This window comes from Naumovozyma dairenensis, chromosome 9 (genome assembly GCF_000227115.2).
Source record: "Naumovozyma dairenensis CBS 421 chromosome 9, complete genome".
In the NCBI taxonomy this organism is placed as follows: domain Eukaryota; kingdom Fungi; phylum Ascomycota; class Saccharomycetes; order Saccharomycetales; family Saccharomycetaceae; genus Naumovozyma; species Naumovozyma dairenensis.
This window is the reverse complement of record NC_016487.1, coordinates 335298-358641: the sequence shown is the minus strand read 5'-3', so window position 1 is coordinate 358641 and position 23344 is coordinate 335298. Positions and strand designations below refer to the sequence as shown.

General features: G+C 34.5%; 13 protein-coding genes across 13 annotated transcripts; 6 read left to right on the top strand and 7 right to left on the bottom strand.

Annotated features, from left to right (window-relative positions):
• Positions 1 to 434: 434 nt before the first annotated feature.
• Positions 435 to 1421, top strand: SNF4 (AMP-activated serine/threonine-protein kinase regulatory subunit SNF4; the record flags this gene model as incomplete). The annotated part of the gene is made up of 1 exon (XM_003671915.1): positions 435 to 1421. One exon carries the CDS (start codon positions 435 to 437, stop codon positions 1419 to 1421), a length of 987 nt encoding a protein of 328 aa, XP_003671963.1.
• A 697-nt stretch (positions 1422 to 2118) lies between these two features.
• Positions 2119 to 2676, bottom strand: NDAI0I01500 (uncharacterized protein; the record flags this gene model as incomplete). Its single annotated transcript, XM_003671914.1, has 1 exon — positions 2119 to 2676. The coding sequence occupies one exon, from the start codon at positions 2674 to 2676 to the stop codon at positions 2119 to 2121; it is 558 nt and encodes a 185-aa protein (XP_003671962.1).
• Positions 2677 to 4435: 1759 nt separating this feature from the next.
• Positions 4436 to 6655, top strand: NDAI0I01490 (uncharacterized protein; the record flags this gene model as incomplete). Its single annotated transcript, XM_003671913.1, has 1 exon — positions 4436 to 6655. The coding sequence occupies one exon, from the start codon at positions 4436 to 4438 to the stop codon at positions 6653 to 6655; it is 2220 nt and encodes a 739-aa protein (XP_003671961.1).
• Positions 6656 to 7117: 462 nt separating this feature from the next.
• On the top strand, positions 7118 to 8497 carry NDAI0I01480 (KH domain-containing protein; the record flags this gene model as incomplete). The annotated part of the gene is made up of 1 exon (XM_003671912.1): positions 7118 to 8497. One exon carries the CDS (start codon positions 7118 to 7120, stop codon positions 8495 to 8497), a length of 1380 nt encoding a protein of 459 aa, XP_003671960.1.
• A 493-nt stretch (positions 8498 to 8990) lies between these two features.
• Positions 8991 to 11051, top strand: SLD3 (Sld3p; the record flags this gene model as incomplete). Its single annotated transcript, XM_003671911.1, has 1 exon — positions 8991 to 11051. One exon carries the CDS (start codon positions 8991 to 8993, stop codon positions 11049 to 11051), a length of 2061 nt encoding a protein of 686 aa, XP_003671959.1.
• A 200-nt stretch (positions 11052 to 11251) lies between these two features.
• TAF6 (TATA-binding protein-associated factor TAF6) lies at positions 11252 to 12805 on the bottom strand (the record flags this gene model as incomplete). The annotated part of the gene is made up of 1 exon (XM_003671910.1): positions 11252 to 12805. The coding sequence occupies one exon, from the start codon at positions 12803 to 12805 to the stop codon at positions 11252 to 11254; it is 1554 nt and encodes a 517-aa protein (XP_003671958.1).
• Positions 12806 to 13092: 287 nt separating this feature from the next.
• DAD3 (Dad3p) lies at positions 13093 to 13350 on the top strand (the record flags this gene model as incomplete). The annotated part of the gene is made up of 1 exon (XM_003671909.1): positions 13093 to 13350. One exon carries the CDS (start codon positions 13093 to 13095, stop codon positions 13348 to 13350), a length of 258 nt encoding a protein of 85 aa, XP_003671957.1.
• Positions 13351 to 13565: 215 nt separating this feature from the next.
• ARC40 (Arc40p) lies at positions 13566 to 14717 on the bottom strand (the record flags this gene model as incomplete). Its single annotated transcript, XM_003671908.1, has 1 exon — positions 13566 to 14717. The coding sequence occupies one exon, from the start codon at positions 14715 to 14717 to the stop codon at positions 13566 to 13568; it is 1152 nt and encodes a 383-aa protein (XP_003671956.1).
• A 334-nt stretch (positions 14718 to 15051) lies between these two features.
• Positions 15052 to 17085, bottom strand: CUE3 (Cue3p; the record flags this gene model as incomplete). Its single annotated transcript, XM_003671907.1, has 1 exon — positions 15052 to 17085. The coding sequence occupies one exon, from the start codon at positions 17083 to 17085 to the stop codon at positions 15052 to 15054; it is 2034 nt and encodes a 677-aa protein (XP_003671955.1).
• A 659-nt stretch (positions 17086 to 17744) lies between these two features.
• On the bottom strand, positions 17745 to 18152 carry NDAI0I01420 (uncharacterized protein; the record flags this gene model as incomplete). Its single annotated transcript, XM_003671906.1, has 1 exon — positions 17745 to 18152. The coding sequence occupies one exon, from the start codon at positions 18150 to 18152 to the stop codon at positions 17745 to 17747; it is 408 nt and encodes a 135-aa protein (XP_003671954.1).
• A 410-nt stretch (positions 18153 to 18562) lies between these two features.
• RMD9 (Rmd9p) lies at positions 18563 to 20494 on the bottom strand (the record flags this gene model as incomplete). Its single annotated transcript, XM_003671905.1, has 1 exon — positions 18563 to 20494. The coding sequence occupies one exon, from the start codon at positions 20492 to 20494 to the stop codon at positions 18563 to 18565; it is 1932 nt and encodes a 643-aa protein (XP_003671953.1).
• Positions 20495 to 20854: 360 nt separating this feature from the next.
• Positions 20855 to 21298, top strand: MLC1 (Mlc1p; the record flags this gene model as incomplete). Its single annotated transcript, XM_003671904.1, has 1 exon — positions 20855 to 21298. One exon carries the CDS (start codon positions 20855 to 20857, stop codon positions 21296 to 21298), a length of 444 nt encoding a protein of 147 aa, XP_003671952.1.
• A 261-nt stretch (positions 21299 to 21559) lies between these two features.
• VPS73 (putative sugar transporter) lies at positions 21560 to 23008 on the bottom strand (the record flags this gene model as incomplete). The annotated part of the gene is made up of 1 exon (XM_003671903.1): positions 21560 to 23008. The coding sequence occupies one exon, from the start codon at positions 23006 to 23008 to the stop codon at positions 21560 to 21562; it is 1449 nt and encodes a 482-aa protein (XP_003671951.1).
• Between the last annotated feature and the right edge of the window lie 336 nt (positions 23009 to 23344).

Here is a 23344-nt window from a genome sequence, read left to right as displayed (position 1 = left end):
ATCCATATGGTCTAACTATAGTGGAAGTATTCATATTCGTAAGAACTGTCCTGTATCTGTGTTTGTGTACTTTCTCTTAGATAGATGTGTTACCCTCCGCGCATCAAAACTTGAATTAGTTAGAAGTTGATAATTTTTGTAGAAGTTGAGATTTTTGGTTGTGAACAACTGTCTCTCGAGAGGCTTTACCTAGTTATCGGTAGTATTTCATGGAGATAAAAAGAGTTACATTTCACTAAAAGGACTAGGTGAAATTGTTGCTTAAGAGTAGTCAAAATTATCTATACTATTTGAAATTAAAATTGCTATTTTATTACTCCTTAAAACAACATTATTTCAAAAATTTACCCTACAAACTCCCTGGTGGAACGAGCGGGACACAAAGCACACGACAACAAGATATCATATAATTAAGGAATCCCCGTCAGAAAAGAATGAATATCAATCCAACTGATAAAGCGCAACCAGACGCTGGTGAAAACGTATTATTAGAACAAAGACTCGCCGTAGAATCCATTCGAACGTTTTTAAATTCCAAAACATCATACGATGTGTTACCGGTCTCCTATCGTTTAATCGTCTTAGATACATCATTATTGGTGAAAAAGTCACTAAACGTATTATTACAGAATAATATCGTGTCTGCCCCATTATGGGATTCTCAAACTTCTAGATTTGCTGGGTTATTAACCTCTAGTGATTTCATTAATGTTATTCAATATTATTTTTCTAATCCTGATAAATTTGAACTTGTTGATAAATTACAATTAGATGGGTTGAAAGATATCGAAAGAGCCATTGGAGTGGACCCATTAGATACTGCCTCGATTCATCCTTCAAGACCTTTATATGAGGCATGTATTAAAATGATGGAATCAAGAAGTGGGAGAATACCATTGATTGATAAGGATGAAGAAACTCGTAGAGAAATTGTCGTTAGTGTCTTAACACAATATAGAATATTGAAATTTGTTGCATTAAATTGTAGAGAAACAAGATTTCTGAAAAGACCCATTGGTGATTTAAATATTATTTCAGACCAAAATTTAAAAAGCTGTAACATGACTACCCCTGTCATTGATGTAATTCAATTGTTAACTCATGCAGGCGTCTCGTCTGTGCCAATTGTTGATGAAAATGGTTTCCTAGTTAATGTTTATGAAGCTGTAGACGTTTTGGGCCTAATTAAAGGTGGTATTTATAATGATTTATCATTGACAGTGGGAGAAGCATTAATGAGAAGAAGTGATGATTTTGAGGGTGTCTATACATGTACAAGGAACGATAAATTATCTACCATTATGGATAATATTAGAAAATCAAGAGTGCATAGATTTTTCGTTGTAGATGAAGCTGGAAGGTTAATGGGTGTGCTGACATTAAGTGATATTTTGAAATATATTCTACTGGGAACTAATTGAGGATAAAGAAACTATATCCACAATCCCTGAACCTTTATTGATAATGACTATTTTACTTATTCACGTTGTAAAAAAAAAACTAATATATGTATGTTAATGACCCATAACTATGATAATAAATATAGGTAATCTTTTCTTTATTATATACGTACATATCAAATGAAGTTGTGGGAGATTATGCAGGAGCTCTTTCAGGTTATCTGTTTGAAGCTATAAGGTTCATTGAAAAATTAAAGTCAGTTAGTATATAATACAAAAAAAATAGACCAAAATGATAAGTGCAGGTAGATGACAGTCCTATCCTAAGAGACTCCCTTTTCAATGATATTGGTAAATAAGATGGTAACTGACCACTTTATATTTGGCCCTTTTTTTTTTAGGGAAGAGTGACAGACACAGACGCTCACCTTCTTTTGCGTATTACATTAACTAAAAAAGTGTATTTATTGAAAAAAGGGTATATAAAGTATGTCATTTGTGGTTCTATTTATGCTACATATATGAAAGTTAGGCTGGTTTCAAGTTTTGTGGTTACCTAAAAATATGGAAACAATATAGTAATTCCCTATCATGGAGTACAGGACAAAAAAAAATATAAATGAATCGATTCTTCCAGCTTATTTGAGAAAGAATCTTCAGCATGTATAAACTTCCATTTATCCGATCGAAGAGAATTTACCATTCGGTAAAGTTCATTTTAGAATTGGATACTGTTTTCCCCATACATACCCCACAGGAGTTTATAAAATAATAATGGATTCTCCAATACATCATTATGCTTCCCGTTTTCAATAAGTTTGTTAATCTTCTTACTCTTCTTCAAGAGTTCATTTTTTGTAAACTTGTGAGGTAAAATATTCCTAACCCTTTCCTTTGCAACGTCAGAGACACATACTTCGGCATTGGTATCTTTAGGTAACAAAATATTAGAACCAGTGATAAACTCAATACAATTTAAATGAGTGGAATTATCAATATCCAGACAATACAAATCAAAGTTGACATCAAAAATTCCAAAGGTGAATTTATGGAATCTTTTGAAATCGTGAACACTTAGCTTTAATAGGAAATCAGAAGCAGATAATTTAATAGCCATACCTTCTTCTAACCTGTCAAGACCTTGAAGAATCATGCCTAATAAATTTATCGTAGCAGCAATTAGCGATAAATAACAGGCTGTGGCAGTGATCGGAGTCCAACCCATTGAGCATGCGCCTAGTGATTGAAACATGACATAGACTTGAACTAACATCATGATGTAGAAACCATGCTTAAACTTGGTTGGTTTGCAGCAATGATAATAGGCACAGCACTGGTGGAAAATTAATTACCACTGAAATAATAGAGAACAAACAGACAAAACCGAAAAATTTAGAATTGAAGCGTATTATGATTTTGAAAAGCAATTAAATTTGTTGAAGTAGTTGAAAGCTCATGTAGTTAGTTATTTGATTATTTGTATGTATAAGAAGTATACAATAAGAAAAAGACAAGAATATTACTAAATATTGTTATAAACAAAGGAAAGATTCTAAAAAGAGAGAAAGAATTGAAATTTATCAGTGCTTTATATACTTTTCTTGTTTCTTTCATCATCTTTCTTTCTTTCTTTCTTCAAACAAAAAAAGGCTTTGTTTGTTTTATAAGAATGAATAGTAAAAATTCTGCTCTTTGCCTTGTACTCTTTATTTTTGTATATTCTTCTTCTTTAAAATTAGCCGCCCATGTCCGTTTTCGGAAACATAATAGCAAAAAGGATGGGGCCACATCCTTACCTCACATATATTTGAATACTCAAAAGGTATGGAATCGAGATTTTGTAGACATTTTGAAATACAAAATCAGTTGATTTAACTTTACATGTTCCTTTCCCAATCTCATTATTTTGTCATTCATAAAGAGTTGTATTGAAACAAATCTATTACAAAGACGTCTAAGTATATGCTCATACTCCGATCGTCTGGGTCCAGAAATAGTCACTCATCCACCTGTCATAACGTTAAAATTCTAGTGTAAGTGAACCATTTAAAACATCAAATGAGCTCAAACAGCAATATCCTGAAGTAGATAGCTCAATTTGCATAGAAAAGACATCTTGAATACTTCCTTTTTGGTTTTTTTAAAGTGTCGAATGTGTTCAAAGAACATTTTGTTGCCAGTTCAATAATAAAAAATATATTAAGCTAAATATTTTTATAACAGCCTGAGGAGAACCTAACAAGAATACCTTCTTTGTTTCTTCGCTACGAGTGCCTGTGGTTGACATAGTCATTTTTTGCTAATTATGAAGATACATAACCATTCATATTTAGCCATCATCTAAACAGCTTTATTGATAAGATTTTACTTGTTTTTCTGGTACCCGTATTTCTTTCTTGCTTGAAGTATTATAACGACTTAGCTTTGATAGTCCATGCACAGCGGTTTCCATGACAGCTTACTGTAAACTAAGCCCAAGAGATTGTTCTCCCACATCTATCCTCCCATCATAACTCAACGTCGCTAGAGTGAATGACACCATTATTTTCCCTTGTTGTGCTCTTTTTTGGTATTACATATGACATGACAACTTTTTCACTGTCGCAGATATTGTTTATTACTAATAGCAACGACGCCAAGACGCTACATAATAAGGGTGTGGCAGCGGTTTTTTTTAACGTTGTATGCTTTATTAGTGAGACTGTGCGAACATACGTACGTACAATTATAGGCAGAGGTAGCAATGAGAAGTTACATGGGCAACTTATAGAGATGCAGCAACGGTCGAATAAAAATATATTTAAGGCATCAAACTAAAACCATAACTGTTGCCTTGTGCAATACACTGTCAAGAATAAGCTTCTTTGCTCTTCAAAGAATAGAAAATAATATCCATCAAATTAGATCATATCTTTTTAACAAACAGAAATTTTAAAGGAACTCATCGATAGCTTAAATCGTTTCTTTTTAATTCACATCATCCCTCCATACTGCAAAACAATCGGCTCAATAACATTTTATTGAAAATAAAAACAATGTCCAGTGCCTCAACCAATCCATATCCCAGCAGTTCAGAAACCCGCCAGCACTCACTAGCGGATCAAAATGATTCATCCGTCCATTGGCACGATAAACCAGCAATTAGACAAATAACTCTTCGAGCCACATTCATCGGCCTAATAATAGGAACTTTAGTACTCATATCCAACTTCCAATTCGGATTACAAACAGGTTGGGTATCAATGATGTCTCTCCCGTCAGCATTACTTGCATGTGCCTTCTTCAAACAAGTTTGGCCACGAATTTTCCTCAATGATTCTCCTATCACAGACGTAGAAACAGTCTATGTTCAAAGCATGGCTGTAGCGGTAGGAACAGGTCCATTAGCGTATGGGTTTGTGGGAGTTATACCAGCAATGGAAAAATTCATGACTTTCAAGGAAAGTGGGAATACAAGAGAACAGGGCACTCCGTTCACTTTCAATCAATTGTTTATTTGGTCAATGGCACTGGCTTTCTTTGGAATATTCTTCGCTATACCTTTGAGGAAACAAGTCATAATCAAGGAAAAATTACCTTTCCCTAGTGGGACGGCCACTGCTATTTTGATCGCTGTATTGAATGGATCACAAGTTTTACAAGAAGTCTCAAAGGCTGAATTAATGGAAATTAGAAATAGAAGATTGAATCAATGCCCTGAAGTATTACGGCCTGATGAAGATGAACCAGTGGAAACCCATGAATTATTGACACAATCCACTCTGGCTGAAGGTTACGATTCTACTGTAAATGATTCAGATGCGAATGACGAAGAGGAAAGCTCATATAAGCAAAATATAGCCATACTTCTCAAGACATTCTTCCCATCTGCCATATATACCATCTTATCATATTTCATCCCAATCTTACACGCTATTCCTATATTTGGCAATTATTTGTCTAAGGCATACTTATGGAACTTCCAACCATCACCAGCTTATATTGGTCAAGGAATTATCATGGGATTACCCACTGTATCATACATGATGTTTGGTTGTATACTAGGTTGGGCCATCTTAGCACCTATTGCACGTCATGCGGGTTGGGTTCCTCCTGATGCAGATGTTCAAGATTGGGATAATGGTGTACAAGGTTGGATTGTATGGTGTTCACTTTCGGTAATGGTCGCTGATAGTGTTGTTGGATTCTTAGTCATTACTATTAAGAGTACAATTAAATTCCTTCTCCGAGATGATAAGACAATTTTCTTAAATAAAGTATGGGATGATTCATTTGAATCCATGCTTTTGGAAGAAGAGAGTGCCATTAAGAATTGTCATTCGGCACTATGTAGGAGAGAAGATTTGATCAGATTAGCAAGTTCGGAAGATGATAACGAGGTTGATTCCAAATTCTTGGTCAAATACACAACGGTGGTGAGTGGTATTATCGTATCTTCAATCATGTGTTTAGTTTTCCTAATTTATCTTTTCGGTATTGATATTATTCCAGTATATGCCATGGTATCCGCGTTAGTGATATCGGTATTTTTATCAATATTAGCTGTGAGAGCGTTAGGAGAAACTGATTTGAATCCAGTTAGCGGTATTGGGAAACTTTCACAATTGATATTTGCATTAATCATTCCAAGAGATCATCTTGGTTCAGTTTTAATAAATTTGGTTGCAGGTGGTGTAGCAGAAGCTGGTTCTCAACAAGCTGGTGATTTGATGCAAGATTTGAAAACTGGTCATTTGTTAGGTGCCTCACCAAGAGCTCAATTTGTGGCTCAATTAATAGGTGCTTCTTGGTCTGTCATATTATCCAGTTTTATGTACATATGTTATAATAAAATCTATGATTTACCAAATGAACAAATAAGAATACCCACTGCAGTTGTATGGATTGATTGTGCAAGATTAGTGACCGGTCATGGATTACCAACGAGATCAATGGAATGTGCATTGCTGTTAGGTTCTATTTTTGCTGTCTTATCTTTGCTTAAAAATTGTTATAGAGACAATGAAATAGCAGCCAAATGGTTAATTTGGGTCCCATCAGGTGTCGCAGTAGGTGTCGGTATATATAACGCACCTAGCTTCACCATTGCAAGATTCCTAGGCGGTACCATTTCTCATATATGGTTAGGAAGACACAAAGGTGAAATGAATGCAAAGACCAAAATGATCGTGTTTAGTTCAGGGCTGGTGCTTGGTGAAGGTGTTTGTAGTATATTCAATATGATCTTCACCAGTATGAATGTCCCCCACCTTTAGAGCATATTTTTGTTACAACAACCGTAGTGCACAGCGCACACTTCTATTGCTTTTACAATATCTTTAATTATATATTCATATTGACATTAAATAAGAAATTAACCTAAAATCTTTTCGGTCTGGCCCAATTACTTGTATCGATGATATTACAATAAGTAGATTTACTGTCGTAACACATTTTTAGATGTTTTTCACAGTGGGAAATATTTATGTGGCGCCGCATTATATATCGCGAATCGTCAACATTTCAGCTTTCCTTCTTCAAATAAATAAATAGCCCAAAACCAACGACAAAATTACCATTAAATATATTTCCATCGAACGAAAAGAACAGTAAAGATAATAACTTAATTCACCCTAAGAAACAGTAGACGAAGACCAGAATCAAGAGGAAGTTACTCTTTTTGTAATATTCGGAGGATCATCTTTTAAATAAACACAATATTCATAAAAAAAGATATAATGAGTACGGTTACTGACGAAATGGTTAATGAAACCTCCAATTTACTTAAGAGAAAGAAAGACGAAGTTGTCGAGGAAAAGCTCGAAGCTGCTATTAAAAGAGTAGCATTAGATGATATTGCGGAGATACAAAAGAAGGAATTAAGTGTTTCCCATGATGAAGTTTCCGAAACAACTGACCAAGAAGAAGAAGAAGTCACGAATTATGAAGATGACTCCAATAAAACGGACGACGATGATCTTGTATTTTTAAGATTGTTATGTACGGTAAAACAGGCGTCACTGATTGTAGGCCATAGAGGTGAAACTATTTCTCGAATTAAAAACGAAACTTCTACTAGAATCAATGTTTCTGAAAATATCAGAGGCGTTCCAGAACGTGTCATTTATATAAAGGGGAGTTGCGAGAATGCTGCAAAGGCATGCGGACAGATTGCAAGAGTGATAAGTACTACGAACGATAAAAGCACTACTACTGCATCTAATGATGGTACTGACAACGAGCCCAGTAGCGTTGTTGTCGACGATGACAAACCTTCGAAAGTTCTTACGACAATTAACCTCCTACTTTCTCACCACCTGATAGGTTACATAATCGGCAAACACGGACTGAGGTTGAAGGAGATTGAAGATTTGAGTGCAGCCAAACTTTCTGCATCTAGGGACCAATTAGTACCTTCAAATGATAGAATATTGACAGTAACGGGTGTTCCGGATGCCATCCACATTGCCACATTCTATATGGGACAAACTTTACTGAATTGTAAAGAAGTATCAAAGAAAAAAAGAGGAATTTTCTATCAACCGACTCCAATGTATTCTGCTCTTCCCAATTCCTCATATAACAGCTCCTTTGGTGGCCAACCGCAAAGATTTTATCAATATCACTCAAACAATAAATACAACGGGTACCGTACTAAACGATCCGGTAGGCAGCCAGTGATGATGATGTCAGTCGAATCTCCAATACCAATACAACAACCTCTAATGACTCCCGTAATGTACACTACAGCCAATGCAGCCAATGCAACATCGTTTACTCCTAGTTTTTCAATTCCTCATGTAAGAACTGTTGATAACTCGTTTCCGAATATGTCAGTTCCATCTTCTCATTTGCCATCTGTTAAAAGAGAAATATACATCGACGAAAACTACGTTGGTAATATCATTGGTAAAGAGGGGAAGCATATAAATTCAATTAAAGAAACGACAGGGTGTTCCATAATTATTGATGATTCAGTTGAGGGAGCAACGGAAAGAAAACTTACAATAAGAGGAACTGGTATGGGGTCTCAAGCTGCCATCATGTTGATAAGCAACAAAATTGAATTGGACAGAATAAGTACTCAACGAAGAAACTATATCAAACATGATATATAGTATTAAAAAATGTATTGGAAGTGGAAGTATAGTATATAGATTAAATTATATGAAAGGATGTTTTCCAAGAAAAAGGGAATCATACTAATATAATAGAGACACTTTTAGAATAAATAAAACTAGTAATAATAAAGACACTCATGCATAATATCCATAATGTTTATATTCGTCACATGGATATGATAAAAATACGATGGATTATCGTGCCCTATCTGTTCTCGAAGTATGGCCTCCGCTAAGGTTATTTTTTAAGATTCTATCAATTCTTACTTGACATCTTGTATCGATCTTCACCATTACTATTTCACTAAATGGCCTTAGAAGATGATGATCTTTTAATATGGGCGCTTCGGGAATGCGAAACGGTAATTTGTTTATCATGATTTAGATTTTATAGCTGTGAAAAAACAAATTCAAATGAATGCGTCTAGAATTCAAGTAACAGAGGTTCCTATTATCTATAGGTTCAGTTTTAAAAGAAGACCATCTTACAATGGACAAATGGTCACTTGCTGGTTTTATCACGACGATTCCAAAGGGCCTTCTTTTAAAATCTGAAACCACAAAATTATTGAAAATAAATGACATAACAAAACCGGTGCTTGATGCGATTCAAAACGGTCCCTTCTGGGCAAAATACCTCTTCAAAGATGAGGAATTGTCCTATTATTTACTAGAGCATTTCAATAAGAATTACTATGTCCAGTGGGATGTTAATATTGAAGATATTAAAGTGTTAGATAATATTCAAACATCGCTTCCAGTTGGCAGTAGAGAAGACAATGAGAAGGAATTGACCGACATTATTGATGTTAAAGCGTTATTTGCCTCATGTAAAGAAAAAACGAAAGAATTATCACCAGATGCAGAAACATTTAAATTACAAATGATGCCTCCTGATATCGGAACCTCTTCAACAAACTCGAACAATCAAATACCTGATCCGAGAAGCTATTTAGAGAATAAATACTATGAAGGTTTGTTTCTAATTCACATACCATTGGCATATTTTGTTAAGTCAAATTTAGTTCGTTTTAAGAATATGTGCAAGGCAGCATTTAAGGACGATTACCAAAAGGAATATAGAAAAATTCTATCCGACATGACTTTGGAAGTAACAAATTTCGATAAGCATCATGATGGTACCACTTTCTTAATAAATGATAATATATCTACGGAAAAGCAATTTTTTCTCCAACACAGAGATGCATGTCTTAGAAAATATAGCATAAACAAGAGCATAGAAGCACAGAAGGAATTTTTAACAGATTTGGCCTTCATATTAAAATTGAGGGAAATCAAGTTGCAAATCATTTTTCTTTTAGAACTGATTTATTTGAATAAGCTTGATAACAATTTTAAAAACTTTGAAAAGAAATACAAGGCAAAACTAAAAAAAAGATCTTTAAATATTGCAAGGAAATCAATTATACGATCAAAACGTCAAGAAAACAAAAAAATCCAGCATACAAAACCTAACTCCTTTAACTATTTGGAATGTTTAGATTTGTATTTGGATAAACTAAATATATTAGAAGTCATCCTTGAAACCGAAGCGAGCGAACCAGAATCCGATGAACTTCCGCCAATTAAAGAGCAGAAAAAATCTATCCTAGATAAAAATAAGGAATCATCCTCCATTGGATTTACAAATTATGTGTTGATCCCTTATTTTTCCAAGAAAGCACCAAATGCTGTAGAATTCATAGCATCTAAACTAAGAGGACCAAGCTTAAGAAGTAAGAAACCTACCTTTACGAAAGCTGTCAAAGACTATATTGTGGACCCATATGATATTCCAACCGGATCGCAGACACAAGTAGCTTCGAGAAGAAGTTCTCTAACATCATCGATAGATAATTCAGTGCCATCTTCCCCACAGATGAGAATCCCGAGACCAGCCTTTGTAAGACAATCCACACTTGGATCTCACCTTCCCGATTTACTAAATTCACGAACAGATTCCAATTTAAGTGAATTCTTGGCTTCCGATTCCCAAACAATAAGGAAACCATCTTTATTATCTCGAACAAAATCCGATATTCTAATGAATAATTTACAAAAACGACAGTTATCAGTCAAAGAACTTGAATCCTCAGCAAGTAGGAAAATTAGCGTAAACAGAAAATTGGCAACAGGCATCGACGTGAAGTCTCTATCTGTAATGGCTGGAGGGAATATATCCTCACCGCAAAACCAACAATCATTTAAAAGGGTAGGAAGACGTAAAGCAATTAAAACCTTTTCAGCTATTGAACATTTACAACAAAACAGACCTCAAAAAGAAGAACAAACAGATTTGGATCCATTCGAAATACAAGTCATGGCGACACCTAAGGTGAAACGGGACGAAAAGCGTCCTAATAAGAGAGCGGCTTTACATAGAATTGTAGAATCCCCTATCAATAATAGTATGTTAATAAAGACTCCTGCTGACAAACCCAAACTGTCACCATTGAATACTAACTTGTCTATGCAAGCCCCACAAATACAGGGCTCGACCGTAGAAAGTCCTCCTAAAAAGAAGACCAGGAGACGGTTATTTGCACCATGAAACTTGTGACTATAACTTTACGACTCAGTTTCCCATAAAGTCTCAGTTATTATTTACCATTCATGCATGTCATCCATTGCACTTATATCTTTCTATGATAACAATTTAAAAATAGACTATATCAAATCGATTAATGAATAATCAACTATATTAACGTTACATAATGCTTTAATTTATTTTTCTAGACATCTAGCATTTTTTTATTCTACTTTCTCTCCAAAGAATATAGCACATATTAAGGCTTTGGCGTCTTCTCTTTTTAATATGGAGCTTGCTATAGTAACACCACATCGTTCTACCAGTTTTTTCTTATCCTCTTCACTGACTTCTTCGTCTTTACCTGAATAGATATCCGGCAAATCATTCTTCAGCACACATATAGCATTAATTACTGTATTTACTAGGTATTCGATTTCTTCCTTTGAGAATTTCTTATTGCTATTATTTTCGAAAAAATTCTCCTTGTCTAAATCTTCCAACGTATAATCTTGTTCATTGAAAACCAATCTTGCCCAATTATATAAATTCCCCAAAAAGAATCTAATGGACTCTGATTCCAAAACAGATATACCACGCAAACAACCATAATATGTACCAAAGACACGATTTGTATCCAAGAATGTTTTCAAAAGTGTTCTTGTAATTCTTGGCTTCAATGATTTATAAATTTGTGGGAACTTCTTAAGCACATAATCCAATAAAGAAGCAGCAAAATCACGTAATGCATTTGTTCTTTCGAGGGATTCATGAAGTTCTTCCGGTGTATCATGTGTTAATGTACCACCGAGTTTCTTGGCTAATAGTAATGTTAATATGGATGGCATTAATGAATGAATATATGGATCCAGGAAAATAGATGTGTTACTTAGAAGCGAATAAATCATTTCCAAAATTGTTGTTAATAACTCTAAATTCGAGAGATTATGTGTAATTTGCTCGGCAATAAATTGTATGAAATATGGTACCAATTGATGTAAACCACTGTCTGTTCTTAAAGAGGTTAAGGCCGCTGTTTTCATATATTGAGCATCTGGATTTTCTGTATCTGTTGTTATTAATGCAGCAATGACCTTATTGAAATATATTTGTAGTTCTTTGGATAGAACATGTTTAACTAATGGTTTCACTTCTGTATTTTGACCTGGTTTCACAATGGAGAAATGATCTGACTCTTTATTTTCTGACACTATCATTGCAGATTCGTTAGAGGTGGTAGATGTTTGTAAACTGGTATCATTTAAAGCTGTCACTATTGCTCCTCTTACAAATGGAGGTTGTGAAGCTCGAATGTCATTTAGATTTGGATTTTCTATAATTGCTGGTTGGACACCTTCGACAGCTAACCAATGTGCAGTGAAAGTTGGTACACGAGGGACTTGTGGTAACGGTTCGTTAATTAATTTATCCAAATCAACTTCTTCATCATTCAAATAGTAGATAGATTGACCTCCTGTGGTGACTTTCCCAAATGAAACATTTTTGTTTTCAGCTGACCCATCATGGTATCCATATAATGGTTCAACATTAAGTGCTCTTAGAGCTTTCGCTACATCATCTGTAGTAAGCATATCTCTCTTTGAATGTCTTTTGAACTTTACAGCTTGTTCAATGATTTCTAAGATACGATATTCCACATCCATTGCTAATGCTTTGAGAACATCAGCATTGATATTCTCCAACCCCAACGAATCAGCAACATCTTTCACTGTATCTTGTGGAGACCAAATAGTATATGATTGCTGCTGTTGTGTCATTAATAATGGAGAGTACCTGGTGATTTGTTATTCTACTTCCTTCTTATTGTTTCTTTTAGTTTGTCTTGTTCAACTGTCAATGATGCTACTTTTATTTTCCAAGTTGTTTGAATTTCAAATGAAAAGTTGTGGAATCGGTTTTCAAAGAAAACGAACTTGATGGATAATCAATTCAGATGAACCAAAAAATAAGCAGAAAAGTAGATGGAACTTTATTATATTTTATATTCAGTTTAGATATTCAATCAAATCATATTCACATTCTATAAACTAAATATCTGAAAAAAATGTCGGAAGAAATAACTCCATTACAACAAAATGTTCTAGAAAAATATAGACACCTTGCACGATCACTTCAGTCTCTCGATAATACAATCAAGGATTTGAATACAACTAAAAGGGATAGTGGTAATATCTCTCCGGAACAAGCCTTAGAACAAATGAGGGAAATTGAAGTCAAACTGGGACTTGTTGGTACATTATTGAAGGGGAGTGTTTATTCATTGATACTTCAGAAGAAGAATGAATTCAAGAATTTAGAATAACCATGCAAGAGAAAGAAAAAGGCAATCATATGAACAAGAAGAGATAGGTACATAGTGATGTAAATGCACCCATAAGAGCAACATTATCTGTTTCATATATCTGTTAGATATATTCTAACATTTTCTCCTTACACACTTCTAATATTAAATATTCATTTCATTACTATTTTCAATGTAGTCTATATATCCATATTTATAGCTGCAGGGTTTATTCTTTAAATAGTATATATGACGATTTTACCATCTAATCCAGATGAGGAAACTTGGGTGACTTGTCCTGAAGATTCAGCAAATGATGCTAATTCTGAAATAGCATTTTCATGAGCACTTTCTTTGACATTGGCAGAAACTTTACCTTTCAAATCCAATTCTTTAAACTTCTTCAAAGCAGACATTCCAAAAGTTGGATTTTCATCTTCATCTTCCACACTAGTACCGGTAGTATGTGTAGAGATTTGAGCTTGATTCGAATCAGCTACTTTATCTAAATTCTTGGCAAACTTCCAACCTTGAGCTGCTTCTGCAAATAAGACAGGATGGCATGAATAACCTGCACAAATAATTTCGTGATCATTAATCCAAACTAAGGCTTTGAATGGTAAACCATCTGGAGCATTTACAGATTGTAAATCATTTTGTGAATCAAAAATATTCAAAGTACCATCATGAGCCACATAAGCAATTTTTTCAATGTTACTACGCCATTTAACATCATGAACATATGCACCATGATAACGTTCATTCACTAAAGAACCGAATGGGAATTTAGTGCCCCAGACGGATCCAGCAACTGCTTCCTTAGTGTCTAAGCCCTTAATAAACCCAGAGAATACTCTAACATAACCGTCGGTACCACCTGATGCCAATAGGACACCATTTGCATGCCATGATAAACAGTTAATTGTAGATTTGATAGGTTTCTTAATATGTTTAGAAACCCACCAATTGTTTTCTTGTTCATAATAACAAACAGCAATGATACGAGCGCTTGACCCAACGGCAAATTTATACCCATTAGGTGCCCATGTTACACAGGTGGCTGCTCTATTAATACGCAATAAGACTAATGTTGGTTTGTAAGTTCCATCACTTAATGGTTCCCAAACATATGCATTTCTATCTTGAGAACAAGTAACGATACGACCATGGATAGAGATATCGACTGCGGTGATAGTTTTATCATGGTTAGATAAAGTAGCCACTAATTTAGGATTAGCATTGGCTCCATTCATTCTATAGATTAAACAATCTGTTTCACATGTGATGGCTAATAGGGATCTATCATTGGAGAAACAATGGGAATAAATTGGCGCTTTGACTAGCTTGAAAGCAGCTAGAACTGATTTATCGGTTGTTTGAAATGACATTAGGAGACTCTCAACTAATATCTATAACAAATTTGGTTTACTATATATATACGTTGACAAAAACACTGACTAAACTTGTTAAATAGAGACCAGAAAGAAATGATTATCGATTATCTATCTATTTATCTATCTATCCAATTTGTAAATTCTTATTATTGGGAACTTCCCCCTTTACTTCATTACCACGTTTCTCGGGCGGGTAATGCAGACACCACGCATCTTAACAGTTCGAGATCTGTGGTGGGTTCAGTGAAGTAATACTGAAATGGAAGTGTTGTTGTTGTGAACACATTCTAGTTCCCTGCAAATGGAGCTGTAATACACCCTCCATTGCCTATCTAAATCCTGATTTTCTATTATGACTAGATTTGGAGGCCTTCTTCTTCTTATTCTTGTTTGTTCCATTCTCAGTGTTCGCTTCAGTCTTGGTATCAGATTTAGTGTCAGGATTTTTACGTTCCTGCTGGACCTTGTTCTTATCACTTTTGGTACCATTATTTTCCTCACTTTTTTTATCAGTACTATTATTTGCCTTCTTCCGCAAGTTTCTATTATGATCACGATTATTCTTGGCATTACTTTGTTGTTTTGGCGTCCATGATGGTCCTCGAGAAGGCAGTTCTTGATCCGTATCTTGATCTCTATTTTGTACAAACGATGTCTTTCCTGATCTTTTATTCCCTCTAAACATGAACTTCTCTTCCAGAATCCTTGCTCTCTGAGGAGATCTTTCCAACATACGCGACCAACCTTCTATTTGTTCATCAGACCAGTTAGTTTGTTGTTTCATATCCTTCCTTACTTTCGAACCTCTCTTAGATCTCTCAAATAATGATTTATCCTCTTTCAATAACTGCCATAAATAACCTTCAATAGCGTCATACCTTGCTGCAGTCTTTTTCGTTTGTTGCGAGGTCTCTTCAGCAACATCTCCGTCGTTATCATTATCTGTGTCTAATCCAATCTTGGTATTAGAACGATTCACTTCTGCTTCATCATATGTATCATCTCTTTCGTCTTCATCATCATCATAAAGTAATTTCAACGCCCTTGTTAATGTCTTATTACGTAATTCATCTGGGACATGTTTCTTCGTTATACTTGCCATTTCATTCTTCGATGCTGATTTGATGTGGTTGGTATCTAATTCTAATTCTGATTGAGTTTCATCCTCTTTATCTAATGAAACAATTTTCTTGGCTGATTGCCTATTTTTAACAGCTTTAGGTTCAGAAGGATTCACTTGTGGTATATTATCGATTATGGAAGGATCTTCAAACAGAAGATTCGTTACTAGTTCAACATTAGAATCGTATCTCTGTAATAGGACAGTCTTTTGATAATTCGATAAGCCTGGGAACAACTCACCTAATGCATTCAAGTCTTCTTGTTTAATTTGTATTTGGAAAGGTTCTGCTTCATTGCTATTGATATCCTGGGGAAAGTCATCGTTTATAGAATCAACGTTGTCATCTGTTGTTTGGTCATTGTTTGTAACGTTCAGGAACCCAACTGTTGATAATAAGTTAGGTATTCTTGCTTGGAATTTTTCATTTATTAAGATACAACCTAGTAAAGGATATAACAATAGTGTATCGATATCACTTATACCTAACTCTTTCATAACATTAGCAATGGACTTTGCTGGAACGGACAATAAAGTGGTAATTAATAATTGTCTAGCAATCACATTCGCTCTACCTTTACCCTTAGCCCACAGCAATTCAATGGTTTCGACCCATGAAGGTGTCAAGAATTGCTCAGAAAATTTATTTGGTTTCAGAGACTTCTTACTCAACAAAGCTTGGAACGCTTTCAAATCCACTCTTGTAAAATTCCCAGATTCTATAATATGTTTCAATTGTTGTTGTAATTGATGTATCCTATTCAATTGCGCCTTCTGTGTATTAATCTTTGGTTTCAATGATGAGTCGATCAAAGATCGTACGGAAACAGGATTCTCCTCCACAAATAATTTAACTAAATCCCATAGTGTCTCCCCATAAATTTGTAGATGTAACAACCCACAATCTTTAATCATTTGGAATATCCAACACCTTAATTTGAATGATTGTTCCGTAACGTCATGATTCATACCAAGACTGGCCAAATTACCCACGTTCAGAGCCATCTCATGAATGTAACTTCTGATGAAAATGCAAAGATGATCGAACGTTGATGCATCTAATTGTTCTAGATTATTATTGGTCATCAAGAATTCAAAATATTCCACATATGTTTCTAATAAATGCGCCCATACTACCGGGTCCTTTTCCACTAGTAATGCAGTTAATGATAATGGAGGAAATTTCACTATAGGTAGCGATATCTCAGCGGTTTCTCCAGTGATGTCGATAATACGGTTCATTTGAAGTTATGAGGGTGTTTCAAAAGGTCTATAGTAATCAGGTTATAAGTTTCCTCATATAATCAGCCCTTTACTCTTATTCTGAATGTTTTATTTAATAGATTCACCATAGAACTTCTCTTTTACTGTCTCAGAGTTTTCCACTTTACGAACAGCGCAGATCTTAGCAGCAATAACGTATTAAAGGTCAGTTACCTACATACGTACCGGGAAGACACATTTGAGTTTATTACATGGTGATTAAAGGCTTTCGAGTAATGAATAGCGGAGACTTTTATTTATTATTACATATTATATATATGTTTGTTATAATTGGTAGCAGCGACAAATCGTGAAGGAAAGATATGCGTTTTACCGTATCAACTTGTCCCAGTATAGTCCTCAGTATATATATAACACTATTCCTTCCTCAAACAAGTATGAGTATCGAGACATCCCAATGATTGGGTTCAACCCTTTTATAATCTTATTGCATAATCTTAAACCTTTATATATACTAACAGCGTTCGTTCAAACAAGAGATTTCTCTGGCTTATCACGTAGTCGGTGCGATGTATATGTGTACCTAGTTAGGAATAGATTACAAATAATATAACCGGTTAGTAGTAAGTTTACTTGATTATTAAGGAATTCAACTTGAATACCTCAAAAGATTCGCATTAATCGAACGTTAGATTTTCCCTCTCTCTCTCCAAGTTCCTTTTCTCAGCATCTTCCAAAACATGAGCTTTATATGTCTTGGCTCTTTCACTAGCTAATTTCTTACCCAATTCACCTTTGGTTTCCTTTTCAGTTGCTTCTTTGAAACGTTTCTCTGCCGCCAACCTTGCAGCTTCTTTCGGTGATAACTTACCACCATCATCATCATCATTTGTCGCAGCGCCTAGCTTAGTACCACTCGTTTGTACTGCAGCTACTGTTTTCTTTTTCCTAGTTCCTTTAGTAGTTTCCTCAGCATTCTTGTTATGCTTAGGTCTTATTCTTTGTACTGGTTTATTTGTATTGGTGGTAGTAGTAGCTGTTGTTGTTGTTGTTGGAGAGTCTGTCTTACTCGCACATATACCCATCTCTCAATTTGTTCGTTAAACTTAAGCAATTGTACCAATCTTTTCAGTTATAAAAGGGAAATCAAGGAAAAATGCTAGCACAATTTAGATTTATTTTCTCTTAGGGTTCTCTTATATATAAATCTGCATTTGTTTCTATCGCTAATATCCACTTTGTATAAATTATTACCAGAAAATTAAGTAAGAATATTATGACAATATAACGCCTTATATGAAGAAAACAAACATTAAGAACAAAAACGGTTAAGACTTTTTTCTATAAAGCGCAATCCTTGAATATTTAAAATACACTCTTTTAAAAAATAATATGTAAAGTACAGTCCATTCATAACCGATTCATTTTCGAAGGAGCCTAAAGATTATTTACAAGCGAGATAGATGATATTATACGAGTTATACTTCAATTTCCTTCAAATAATCAACCTTTTTAATGCTGTCTCATCTATCTCATGGGATTCAACACTGTGTAATTGTGGAACAATGATATCTGAAGCATCAATTCTATCAAATTGCTCGAGTGTTTCTGCAAATGTTGAGAAATTTGGTGATGCTACGAGATACTTAGTGTATGCTCTAATTTGAGAATCATCACGACGGAATTGGGCAAATTTCTTTATTATTTTCAAATATAAGACATCTCTTTCTTTGGAAATGTTTTCATTCTCGGGGGAAGCCATCTTGGAAGCTGTCCATCCCACTGTTGCGTCTCTTAATGCAGACCAATCTGCATTAGAAATGAATTGTTGACCTATTTGATCTTCTTTATTTATTATATTGTACCATTTTTGTAATAGCTCTTCCGTTGTAACATCATCAATAGATCCTAATACTTTGAGAAATATTCTATGCGTCACAATTGTCTTTGGAATGTTATATAATTCATAACTTTTCTCAACGTAATCGAAAATACTACGATCATTCCACAATGAACATTTCGACAAGATATTATTCAAAAATGGTTCATCAACACCTTTCACATCATTGTACACTTTAATTATATGATTTAATCTTTTGAAGCCTTCCACTTTATCAGTGGAGAATTTTTGGAAAAAAATCTTAAAGAAAGTATTATTCAACGATGAAAATATGCCAACATTAGTATTCTCCAACTGATAATAATTAACTGCCTTATACCAAACATTATATACATCATCAAAATTCTCTTTCAGATTCCAAATATTTTCCAGGTACCTGTTTAAAGAAGAAACTTGTAATTTTACAGCGTATGGCATTTCTTTATCAATGATTTTTTGGAAAAATTCATTAGCCATCCCCATATCTTTACAACATTCAATGAACAATAAATGGCCTTCCATCATATAACCAAATGATAGACTTTTCTCTTTATTACTTGTACCATTTTCACATAATTTTCTAAATATTTCCAAAGCAGCTTCATTTTCATTGGCCATCAAAGAAGCCCTTATCATACCAATAAATAAATTTGCATGAGGCAACCGGTGTTCTTTCATGTTAGAACTTACCTCGAACAAGTTTTTAATTTCTGCATAACTAGCACCATTTTCGTACAATTTAGGTAGCATAACTCCAATGACGGAAGGTTCAAGAAAGACGTCTTTCAAAGCTTCATTCTCCACTGCGATCTTCCATAGCTTGATAGCTTCATCATCCAATTTCAATTCAATGAACGCGGTTAACAGGTGCATGGCACCATATGGATAGATCTTAATTTTATTCTCAATTAAGTCTGATGCGATCCTCCTTAACGAATTACAAAGGAATATTTCCATCTCTTTACTGAACGAATTAGAATCATAATCAGGTTTCTTTCTTAATTGAACTCTATCACGTCTATTGATTCTTAACCCGTTATGCAAAAGGTGAACCAATTTAGAAGTTCTACTACCACCAAATTCTGGTGCTTCATACAAAGTTTCATAAAGATGCATGCCTTTATTTAAAGAATCCCAAAATAAGGGATTTGACGTAGTTGTTGTTCGTCTATCATTTAGGTCATGAGATCTCGTGTATGATAATGGAGTTCGAGATGCATTCAATGTTTGGAATACACAATCATCAAATGCGTAGATTTCATTGTATACAGGAGAATCTTCTGGAATGTTTGCTGCTGGTTGGAATACCCGATCGCTATTGTTTTTCCTCTTATTGGTGTTATTCCCCTTATTATAATATGGTTTCTTGTACGAGGAATTTCCTCCATAACCACTATTGAATCTTAGTCCGACGATACTTGGAGCAGGAGTTGCCAGTGGAGAAACAGTGAAGTTGGTTGAGCTTGTTCTTGGAATTGCTTTGATGGTATTCTGGTATAGGATTCCTAATGTTCGAGATTTTTGAACAGTCGATCTATACAGTAACATAGCCAATCGTCTTAATGAGGGAGGATAAGTATGGGCATATATAGTTTCTTGATATATGCAGGATAAAAAAGTTCAATACAAAAAACCTCTTTTAAATAGAATCCTTCTTCTTTTACTGATTGGTTCCTGTCTAGTTGTCATTCTTAATAGTCTAATGAGTTGTTTCAATCATACATTAATGGATGATGCCGTTTACAGCGATTTGAAGCTCTCGGTAATGAAACAAGAAATCTCGAAAAATGTAAAGTATAAACAAGTAAACACAAATATATGAACATCTATTTGGATCAATCAACCTCGCACTCGAGGTTGTGAAACAAGAAACGGAAATCAATTGACTACCACGTGTACTCTCAAATTATGTCTACTATAACCAAAAACAACAAGGATATATTTACGCTCTTCGACAAGAAGGGACAAGGTGCCATTTCTAAAGAATTATTCGGTGATTATCTACGTGCTATAGGATACAATCCAACAAATCAACAAGTCAATGATATCCTGATTAATGGTAACGCTAGTAGTAGTTTGACTTTGGAACAAATTTCTGAACTTGTCCAGGCTAACCAAGCGGAATTGGACGCTACTACTAATGGTAAAGTGGAAGATTTCATTAAGGCTTTCCAAGTCTTTGATAAGGAAAATACTGGTAAAGTCTCTGTTGGTGATATAAGATATATGTTGACTGGACTTGGGGAAAAATTGACTGATGAAGAAGTCGATGAACTGTTGAAGGGGATTGAGATTGATGGTGATGGTCAAATTGACTACAGAAAATTCATTGAAGATGTTTTGAGACAATGAAGAATTCAAATACTTATATCAATATCATTATAATCCAAAAGAAAACAAAAAAAAAACATGAACAATATACCAACGCATTATTCTGTGTAGTTTAAATAATATACCAAAAAAAAAGATTTGTTAAACCAAAACGTACCGAAGTTAAAAAAATTGTAATAGATTTTGCTATTTTTTAAAGCATATATTTGTATCTAAAATGAGCTAAAGCAGATTTAAAACCATATACTTGATATGTATAACGTACATATTTGGGCTATACCTCTAATAACCACTCCACATTTCTAAGAAGCTCTTTTTATTTTTCGTTTCAGGAACACCCTGATAAATATGACAGGCCAATAATATACTTACAATGGCGAATATTGTATATACATGACCAACCAGTATATCATATAAGACAGGGAAAATATACCCAACTATCATGGAACCAATCCAATTCCAAGCGGTCCCATATTTTGTCCCCATCTTTTGATCCACAGGTGTAGAGACTTCTTGCATTATTACGAATGGTAATGGACCAAGTCCAATGGCATATCCAATACTATAGAGGAATATATTAATAGTTAATAACAATGGTTTATTCTCATTAATTCCAACGCTCATAAATAATGATGAAATTATGATTACGATAGTAGATATGATAAGTAATGGTTTCCGATTAAGAATGGCAATCATAATAGAAGTCAAAAAGGTTATAAGTAATGTCGTTAAAGACAATAGAATATTGATTTGAATGGAATGTTTAGGATCCACTTGATTGATCACTCTGATACCATAAAAAATTAATGAATTTATCCCACAAAGCTGTTGTCCTACCAGTAATATAGCAATAATTCGACGAGGATTCTTATAAATATCATTCCTAAGATATTGCCACATTGATGAAGGACCAGATATGAGACTAGAATTGGAATTTGAGCCTCCATTATTATCAATATTATTCATATTAGCTTGTAATTCAGCTTCTCGAGTCCATTCATCCACTATTTTCTTTGCCTCGTCGTAAGTTCCTCCTAAAAGTTCAAATAACACTCTTTCTGTATCTTTACGAAATCCCTTCGAAAATAACCATCTTGGTGAGTCGTCTACTCTTAACCACATGAACATATTCAGGAGAGATAACATGGCTCCGGTGAAGAAAATCCATCTCCAACGGTACGAATCATCGAATGTTAACCCTATAATCTGTGTGAATAAAATACCAGCTTTTACACTCACCTGATTTAAGACATCTAATATACCCTTCCATGCTGCGGGTGTCACTTCTTTACTATATAAGGGGGAAATAACAATCATAACTCCGCATGATACACCCATTAGGAATCTACCCCATAATAATGATTGAAATCCACCACTGCTAAATAATAGAAGAGATGCAAGAATACCGAGGAAACAATTGTATAGACTGGCACATCGCCTCCCATATCTATCGGCAAAATCTCCAACAAAATATGATCCAAATAGCCCACCTAGACAAAAGATAGCGTTCAATATACCTAATTGTTCGTCATCCATGGGGATACATTGTTTAAAATTGTGCGATCCCAACCAAGTGTCTTCGTATGGTAATAATTCGTTAGGGATTTTGAATTCCGAGCAGGATAAAATTTCACTTGGTACATTCAATATACCTAAATGGAATCCAAATTGTATACTACCTAAACATGAAACTAGTATACATGCCAGTAAGTTTTTCGTGATTAACAGCATTTTCCTCTATTTAAGTATTATCTTCCATGTAAACGTTTCTTCTATTTAACTTTTGACTTTGAATTCTTTTTTTTCTCACTGTCAAACTATACTGTCATGTCAGGTAGAAAGGTTATTTCTTAGCTCAAGTTTATCAGAGCTATTACCTAATGGCACTTAGTCGTTCACTATTCATGTGCGTAAATAAAAGTATAATAGACCAAATTTTCCACTTCCCTTAAAAACTGTGATATTCGGAAGACAAAGACTTAGGACTGTGACTGTAACTGGTTAAACATCTGTACATTCTTAGCACCCGTACATTTGCTAGCTGGTGATCCGTTTTTCTTCAAATTT